The sequence below is a fragment of the Babylonia areolata genome, chromosome 27 (genome assembly GCF_041734735.1).
Source record: "Babylonia areolata isolate BAREFJ2019XMU chromosome 27, ASM4173473v1, whole genome shotgun sequence".
Lineage (NCBI taxonomy): Eukaryota > Metazoa > Mollusca > Gastropoda > Neogastropoda > Buccinidae > Babylonia > Babylonia areolata.
Genome location: NC_134902.1, coordinates 39,440,995 through 39,450,739, shown reverse-complemented (window position 1 = coordinate 39,450,739; position 9,745 = coordinate 39,440,995). Strand labels below are relative to the sequence as shown.

General features: G+C 47.5%; 2 protein-coding genes across 2 annotated transcripts in view; both read right to left on the bottom strand.

Moving 5' to 3' along the window:
* LOC143301368 (uncharacterized) overlaps window positions 1–390 on the bottom strand; it is a 19,614-nt gene extending 19,224 nt beyond the window's left edge. The window contains exon 1 of the mRNA XM_076615610.1: window positions 358–390. The gene's annotated coding sequence lies outside the window, so the exon portion shown is untranslated. The remainder of the gene's footprint in view (window positions 1–357) is intronic.
* A 3,481-nt stretch (window positions 391–3,871) lies between these two features.
* LOC143301084 (NACHT and WD repeat domain-containing protein 2-like) overlaps window positions 3,872–9,745 on the bottom strand; it is a 68,640-nt gene continuing 62,766 nt past the window's right edge. Inside the window, exons 28-31 of the mRNA XM_076615090.1 lie at window positions 9,054–9,267; window positions 7,691–7,876; window positions 5,876–6,151; window positions 3,872–4,120 (exon numbers count right to left, since the gene is read on the bottom strand). Of these exons, the coding sequence (XP_076471205.1) occupies window positions 3,872–4,120; window positions 5,876–6,151; window positions 7,691–7,876; window positions 9,054–9,267 (925 nt within the window). The remainder of the gene's footprint in view (window positions 4,121–5,875; window positions 6,152–7,690; window positions 7,877–9,053; window positions 9,268–9,745) is intronic.

Below are 9,745 nucleotides of genomic sequence, written 5' to 3'. Positions count from 1 at the left end.
CAACCACCACCACCATCATCATCATCATCATCTTCTTCTTCTTCTTCTTCACCATCATGACCATAATGAATGACATCTGTACAGCGCAATCCTCACGGTGAATGCAGACAGTGTGCTGACAATCACCCAGTCACACGCATCCGACCCCGAAACCAACTTACCACAGTCGCTCTGTGAGAACACAACAGCTCAAATGAGCAGTGGAGAAAAAATCCCCCCGAAACGCCTCACAGAACAGATGAGATCTCAGATTTCAGTACTGGCTGGTGCCAAAGACTGACCGACAGCTAGTTATATTGTAATAATCATCATGTGATAATAACACATAAAGTGTTAATGACATACACTACGACTTACAAATCGCAGGCGAGTTGTTTCCTTTCACTGACGTCAAACATCCTGTAAGACCGAAAGTGGACTGATGTGTCGTGGTGTACACACACTGTCGTGACATACTGATGTGTTGTGGTGTACACACACTGTCGTGACGTGACATACTGATGTGTTGTGGTGTACACACACTGTCGTGACGTGACATACTGATGTGTTGTGGTGTACACACACTGTCGTGACATACTGATGTGTTGTGGTGTACACACACTGTCGTGACATACGGATGTGTTGTGGTGTACACACACTGTCGTGACATACTGATGTGTTGTGGTGTACACACACTGTCGTGACGTGACATACTGATGTCAGGCGAGTTGTTTCCTTTCACTGACGTCACACATCCTGTAAGACTGAAAGTGGACTGATGTGTTGTGGTGTACACACACTGTCGTGACATGACATACTGATGTGTCGTGGTGTACACACACTGTCGTGACGTGACATACTGATGTGTCGTGGTGTACACACACTGTCGTGACGTGACATACTGATGTGTCGTGGTGTACACACACTGTCGTGACGTGACATACTGATGTGTCGTGGTGTACACACACTGTCGTGACGTGCATACTGATGTGTTGTGGTGTACACACACTGTCGTGACGTGACATACTGCTGTGTCGTGGTGTACACACACCGTCGTGACATGCCACACAACACGTCACAGTGAAGTGTTTGAACCACCAGCCTGTTGAACTAGTCCTCATTTCTTCTGCCACACGCACATGCGCGCTTGGAGAAAACAGTGACAGAGACAGAATAGACCGAGAAACAGCCAGGAACTGACAACCAGAAACAGACTGCAGAGAATCAAGCAGAGACCGCTAGTGATAAACAGAGACAGGGACAGACAAAAGGACACAGACAAGCAGACCGCAAGGCGTTTAAAAAGCAGTACGGGTTTTTTTTTTTTACCAGTATTTATTACACGGCAAACAATGTACACAGCATATTGTATCACCCATCATACAGACATAGTCACGAATATATCACATGATATGACGCGTCCTAAAGACATGTTGTCACGGACATGATATCACATGGTATCAATCATCTTACAGACATTGTCCTGCAACTTTTTCATAATGAAAAATGAAGCTTTTTTGGCCCTACTTGCTAGATCTTTACTAGAACCAACTCAAGCGCATGGAGAAAAAATAAGCCCAAATATCTATAAACATTGACAGCTGGCATCTAAACACCATCGTACACCCATATTTCTCTGCTGCTCAGATAAACATCCTTACGAAATACAGTATTACCTTTAGACAAATTGACTTTTAAATTGAGTGCATCTGCTGCAATATGTGAATTGTTCAGCTGTGTTTGTAAACCTAGAACAGTTTCTGACATCAAAATAACATCAACAGCTAACAAAAATATGAATAAATCAAAAGAATCAATTGGGAACAAGGCACTATGTCTTCCATTATTAATCACTTGGATTGCTAATTCATTAATAAACAAAGAAAACAAAACCGGGCTGCATGCATCCCCCTGTTTAACTCCAGATGTGCAACTGATAAATTCTGTTGGTTTCGCGCCACAGTGAACTCTTGGCTCTTCCTACATTATACATGCTATTAATGCATCTGTGAAGTTTACCTCTTATACCTTTCCTCAACAAAACTGGCCAAAGAAGATAACAATTAATAAGTCAAATGCCTTTTCAAAGTCAATAAAGCAACATACAATTTACGGTTAAAGGAAAACTGTTTCTGTACAGGTGCAAGCAACGTAAGCATAATGGTCCACAGTAAAGTATACTTTTTTTCAAACCAGCTTGGTGATCGCAAGTGATAACAATCTCCTCTACTCATTCTCGCAATTTATTATCAATAATTATTCCAAACAGTTCACCACTTATTTTATTCAAGGAAGAGAGAGAGAGAGAGAGAGAGAGAGAGAGAGAGAGAGAGAGAGAGCGAATGAATGAATGAACGTTTTTCAAAGAGGGAAGTGGAAGCATACATATGCTTTTGTACATCCAGCCCTCAGGGCAACGAGAAATGAAATCAAAATATTCACAACAAAAAGTTATAAAAATACACACATGGCATTACAAATACACTAACATGCACAGTAAACATTTACAGGTACATAATCATAGGAGAGAGAGAGAGAGAGAGAGAGAGAGAGAGAGAGAGAGAGAGAGAGAGAGATCTTAATTCATAAATACTCATTGCTGGATTCAGATTCTATTTTGCGAAGAAACCATCTGTGAGATTATGCACACCGAAAGTGAGATAAACACGCTCACACGGACAAATAAGCCAATACACATACAAAGCAAATGAACATAAAAGAAACGATTGAATGAATAAATGAATGGATGAATGATTGAATAAATAAATGAATAAATAAACGAATCCATAGATAAATGAATAGATAGCTAGTAAGGTAAAGTAAGTGTGCACAAAGCCTGTCAGTGGGTCACACGTCTTCACGACACAACACACTGACTGAAGGAACAGAAACAAACAGGCAAAAAATAATAATAATATTAAGTGGCTAACGTACAATATTTTGTTCTGTGTCTTCATTAACTTTAAGAAGCATAAAAATCGTTTTCACACTCGCACAGACATACACACACAGACACACATACACATGGAAATGTGTTAGAGAGATATTTCTGACATGCATTATGTCACAGAAACTAGAGGCTGGCTGATAATATAACATCTGCAACCCTAATACATTGATAAGTCACATACAGTTCGTCACGCCTGTTTATAATGACAGTTCTTATTACATGACGATGACGACTGAAAAACCGGACTGAACAAATACTAAATCATTATGAGTTGATTCATTCTTCAGTTTCACACGTGAATGTACATCCAGCGCACACCCAAAGTGACGATGCTTAAATAACACTTCATCAAATACACACCACCGCCAAAAACAACAACAAAAGAATGACCATGTTGGTACAAAACCCAAACCACCCCACCCCCACACTTCATTCCTCACCCTTCTCCTCACCCCCCCCACCCCCTTCCTCCTCCCCCTCCACCAATCCAGCCCAACCCCACACTTACCTCCTAACCATCCTCCCCCCCCCCTCTCTTCAGGTCCCCACCCCCACACTTACCTCCTGACCATCCTCCCCCCCCTCCTCACCCTTTCCCGTTAACCCACCCCCACTCCCCACCCCCTCCGAACCCCCACTTAACCCCACACTTACCTCCTGACCATCCTCCCCCCCCCTCCTCTTCAGCCCCCCCACCCCCACACTTACCTCCTGACCATCCTCCCCCCCCTCCCCCTCCGAACCCCCACTTAACCCCACAGTTACTTCCCAACCATCCTCCTCCTCCTCAGCCCCCCACCCCCCACCCCGTCACTTCCTTCCTAATCCTCCTCCTCCTCCTCCTCCTCCTCCTCAGCCCCCCACCCCCCACCCCGTCACTTCCTTCCTAATCCTCCTCCTCCTCCTCCTCAGCCCCCCACCCCCCACCCCGTCACTTCCTTCCTAATCCTCCTCCTCCTCCACAGCCCCATCTCCCCCCTCCTCCTCCTCCTCATGCTCCTGGTGGAAGAGTTGCGGGCCGTGGGTGCTCTCCGCCAGGGTGGTGGCGTGCCGGCCGGACAGGCGGAGGACAACGAGGTCAGGTCTCTGGGCCAGCCCCACAGCGATCACAGCGCCGTCCATCAGGGACCCGCAGCACAGCACGCGGCTGTCCGGGCTGAAGACCGCTATGGCCCGGCCCTGCTCCACGTCCTGACTCACACACACACACACACACACACACACACACACACACACACACACACACACACACACACACACACACACACACACACACACACACACACACACCGCTATAGACCACTCCACGTCCTGATAAATAATAATAATAATGATAATAATAATAATAATAATAATAATAATAATAATAATAAGTATTTATGTAGCACTGAATCTTGTCAAGCCGTTTTTCTCTGGATCGAGAGAGATGTACAAGTTTAGTTACACCCGCCGGGAAAATATGACACGGTCGATTCAATTTCTCCTTTATGTTCATTCTAGTTAACTGAATATCCACTTTGATAGATTCATATGCAGTAAACACGTCGATGACGTAGTCTGTGTCACTGTATGTGTTCTGTCCAGAATTTGTATTTCTTTCCATTTAATTGCGAACAAGAAAAACGAGGTCACGCCGTATTCTCACAAAGCATCGTCTGCGCAACTGCAACTGGGATGTGGTAATATGGTGTTTTCAGAATCCCGGAATGGCCTCAACGAAATAAACCGTTAATGATACGGGAAACATGGCCAATTCGGGAAACTTACAAAACTCTTATTGGTATGACTGTGAAGATTTTTTCCCTACTATTTTCAAGCCAAGTTTGGTATTGACGGACAAAGTATTTCCAGAGAAAATGGCAATGTTAAAGTTTACCTCGGACACACAGACATACATACAGACAGACAGACATATACACACACAGGCAACCGAACACCAGGTTATAACATAGAGATAGACTTAGTTTGTTTACACAAGTGAGTCGATGAAGACAGGAAGGCAGGATTGAATGTCTATCATGTCAAAGGCAGCTGAAAAGTTTAGAAGAGTGAGAAGGGAAATTTTTCCTCGAGTTGGACACAAACAGTGGATTATTTTGGATGTGGAGGAGAGTGGTTTCGGTGCTGTGGTCAGCACGATGGGCAGACTGAAAAGGGTGGAGAAGATTGTTGAAACAAAGGTGGTTGTTGAGCTGCTCTGGACGGCTTTTTCAATAAGTTTGGACTGTAAAGGAAACTGGTCGATAGTTTTTTGGAGTTTTTTTTCAAAATGTTTGGGTCAAGGTTGGGTTTCTTCAGAAGAGGCCGGACGATTGCGGTTTTGAAAGTGGACGGGAAAGTTCCAATGAAAAGGAATGAGTTGACAATATTGGTGATTGTGGGGAGAAGCTGTGAGACACACTGGGAAAAGACAAAGGCCGGTATAGGCTCGAGATCACAGGATCTTACAGTCATTATTTTATTCTGTTTCACTCAAGGGATTAAAGGAATGTAGGAGTGCCGTCCAACTGAGGATCAAGATGACTGAGGATCACACACACACACACACACACACACACACACACACACCGCTATGGACTGCTGCACGTCCTCTCTCTCACACACACCAATGTTCTCGTCACACTGTGTGTGTGTGTGTGTGTGTGTGTGTGTGTGTGTGTGTGTGAGGTATTTTAAATACGTCATCTGTAATGGCACCCCTCCCCAATACTGACCCACAGAGAAATGTACTCTGTAATGACCCCACCCTTAATACTGACCCACAGAGAAATGTGAAATATCCTCTGTAATGCACCCCCCCCCCTTCCCCCCCCGCCTCTCCAGTACTGACCCAAAGGGAAATGTCCTCTGTAATGCCCCCCCCCCCTTCCCCAATACTGACCCACTGAGAAATGTCCTATGTAATGACACCCCCCCCCTCCCCCAATGCCCCCACCCAATACTGACCCACAGAGAAATGTCCCCAGCAAACACCACGGCCCGGGTGGCGTCGTTCTGCAGGAAGATCTGGGATCCCCCGGAGAAGCGGAGGCCGTCATAGCCACGGGCTCTCCTCAGCGAGTTGGGCCTCATGGGGTCCCACACGTGCAGCTGGTTGGGCGCCCTGCCGATGACGACACGCGAGGCGTCGTTGGAGATGCCCAGAGCGCACACGTCAGTTTCGCGTTTGAGTCGTCGTTTGACCTCCCCCGCCACACAGTCCCACAGCGTCACGTAGCTCACCTGCAACACCAGTCACGTGGCTGACCTGCAACACCAGTCACGTGGCTGACCTGCAACACCAGTCACGTGGCTGACCTGCAACACCAGTCACGTGGCTGACCTGCAACACCAGTCACGTGGCTGACCTGCAACACCAGTCACGTGGCTGACCTACAACACCAGTCACGTGGCTGACCTGCAACACCAGTCACGTGGCTGACCTGCAACACCAGTCACGTGGTTGACCTGCAACACCAGTCACGTGGCTGACCTGCAACACCAGTCACGTGGCTGACCTGCAACACCAGTCACGTGGCTGACATGTTACACACCAGTCACGTGGCTGACCTGCAACAGAACAGTCACGTGGCTGACCTGCTGCATACCAGTGACTTAGATGACATGCTGCATACCAGTGATTTAGATGACCTGCTACATACCACTGATTTAGATGACCAGTGACTTAGCTGACCTGCTACACACAAGTGACTTAGGTGACCAGTGACTTAACTGACCTGCTGCACACCAGTGACTTAGGTGACCAGTGACTTAACTGACCTGCTACATACCACTGATTTAGATCACCTGCTACACGCCAGTGACTCTGATGACCAGTGACTTAGTTGACCTGCTATATACCACTGATTTAGATGACCTGCTACACGCCAGTGACTTAGATGATCAGTGACTTAGTTGACCTGCTACACACCAGTGACTTAGATCACCAGTGACTTAGCTGACCTGCTACATACCAGTGACTTAGCTGACCAGTGACTTAGTTGACCTGCTACACACCAGTGACTTAGATCACCAGTGACTTAACTGACCTGCTACATACCACTGATTTAGCTGACCAGTGACTTAGCTGACCTGCTACACACCAGTGACTTAGATGACCAGCGACTTAGCTGACCTGCTACACACCAGTGACTTAGATGACCAGTGACTTAGCTGACCTGCTGCATACCAGTGACTTAGATGATCAGTGACTTAGTTGACCTGCTACACACCAGTGACTTAGATCACCAGTGACTTAGCTGACGTGCTACATACCAGTGACTTAGCTGACCTGCTACATACCAGTGACTTAGCTGACCAGTGACCTAGCTGACCTGCTACACACCAGTGTAGTGGGCACCGCAGGACGTGTATGTTGACAATCATTCCTCAGCTTTGTCCGATTCTACCGTCCGTTCTGGATGTCATGCGATGTAATAATGTGACATCATACCAAACGACATGTTTTGTGATGACGTCATGTCATGACGTTTTGTTATGTCGTGGACGTGTTTTTGATGATGTCATGATTTGTTATGATGTCATTCGGGGGAAAACAAAGCCTCTGCGTCATAAAACTTGGCCAGGATAGACGCTTCTCTCTCTTCACATCCCATACCTCACCCACACACCTCCCCACCCTCACACACACACCTCCCTACCCACACCCTCAAACTCAACTACATACCTCCCAACCTCACTTGCATACCATGCTCTCCTCGCCCACACCTACCTACACACACACACACACACACACACACACACACACACACACACACACACCTTGTCCCTCTCATCGTAGTTGGCCTGCACGAGGTGGGAGCCGTCATGGGTGAGAGCGGCCACGTGCAGCAGCAGCAGAGAGTGGTCGTTCTCCAGGGTCTGCGTGTGGCACTGCCCGGGGATGTCGAACACACACAGGTGGTGCGCGTAGAACGACGCCACCAGCACCCTCTGGTCCCCGCTCACCTGCCAGGGGCCACAACCACACTGTTTTCAGGGACCACAACTTTTCAGGGGCCACAACCACACTGCTTTCAGGGGCCACAACCTTTCAGGGACCACAACCACACTGCTTTCAGGGGCCACAACCACACTGCTTTCAGGGGCCACAACCACTCTGCTTTCAGGGGCCACAACCACACTGCTTTCAGGGGCCACAACCACTCTGCTTTCAGGGGCCACAACCACTCTGCTTTCAGGGGCCACAACCACTCTGCTGTCAGGGACCACAACCACACTGCTTTCAGGGACCACAACCACACTGCTTTCAGGGGCCACAACCACTCTGCTGTCAGGGACCACAACCACACTGCTTTCAGGGGCCACAACCACACTGCTTTCAGGGGCCACAACCACTCTGCTTTCAGGGGCCACAACCACAACCACACTGCTTTCAAGGGCCGCAACCACAGTGTTTTCAGGGGCCACAAACAGCCTCACTCACAGTCAGTGCTGCAACTTGCCCAGTGCTTCCACATGGTTTGGGTTGTTTCTGTTTTGTTTGTTTTGTTAATGTCACGTCCGTGTTTATTAACAATATTCACACACACACATACACACATGCACACACTTCGGTGTAGATACATACATACATATTGATCGATCAACAGATAGATTTGTATTTGTATATTTCTTTTTATCACAACAGATTTCTCTGTGTGAAATTCGGGCTGCTCTCCCCAGGGAGAGCACGTCGCTACAATACAGCGCCACCCCCCCCCCCCCCCCTTTTTTTTTTCTTTTTTTTTTTTTGCATTTTTTCCTGCGTGCAGTTTCATTTGTTTTTCCTATCGAAGTGGATTTTTCTGCAGAATTTTGCCAGGAACAACCCTTTTGTTGCCGTGGGTTCTTTTACGTGCGCTATGTGCGTGCTGCACACGGGACCTCGGTTTATCGTCTCATCCGAATGATTAGCGTCCAGACCACCATTCAATGTCTAGTGGAGGGGGAGAAAATATCGGCGGCTGAGCCGTGATTCGATTCAGCGCGCTCAGATTCTCTCGCTTCCTAGGCGGACGCGTTACCTCTAGGCCATCACTCCACCATAGATACACATATTGATACATAGATCGATACACAGATACACAGACGGAACACCACCAACTCCGACCAGGCAACGTCCACACCAAAGCAGCATCCTTACAATGAACTGTTCAATGGCGTTTTCCTTCTCCTTCTTCAGCTCTTCCACTCTCTGTCTCTCCACATCCGCCTCGTTATCCAGGCGACGTTGGCGGGCCGACTTTGTCTCGGCCCGTCTGTCCCAGGGGGTCATGTGGGTCGATCCTTCCCTGTCAGCTTTGCCTGCAGGAGTGGAGTCCACCAAGGCAACCCCTGCTGCCCCTGCCTCTAACTTCCTGGCGACACAGGACGTCAGTGACTGATGGATGAATAATTCAATTCCCCTGTCGCTATTGTTCTGGTTACACAGGACGTCAGTAACTGATGAACGAATATATCCCGTGTCGCTATTGTCCTGGTGACATAGGACGTCAGTAACTGATGAATGAATAAATCCCGTGTCGCTATTGTCCTGGTGACATAGGACGTCAGTAACTGATGAATGAATAAATCCCGTGTCGCTATTGTCCTGGTGACGTAGGACGTCAGTAACTGATGAATGAATATATCCCGTGTCGCTATTGTCCTGGTGACATAGGACGTCAGTAACTGATGAATGAATAAATCCCGTGTCGCTATTGTCCTGGTGACGTAGGACGTCAGTAACTGATGAATGAATATATCCCGTGTCGCTATTGTCCTGGTGACATAGGACGTCAGTAACTGATGAATGAATATATCCCGTGTCGCTATTGTCCTGGTGACACAGGACGT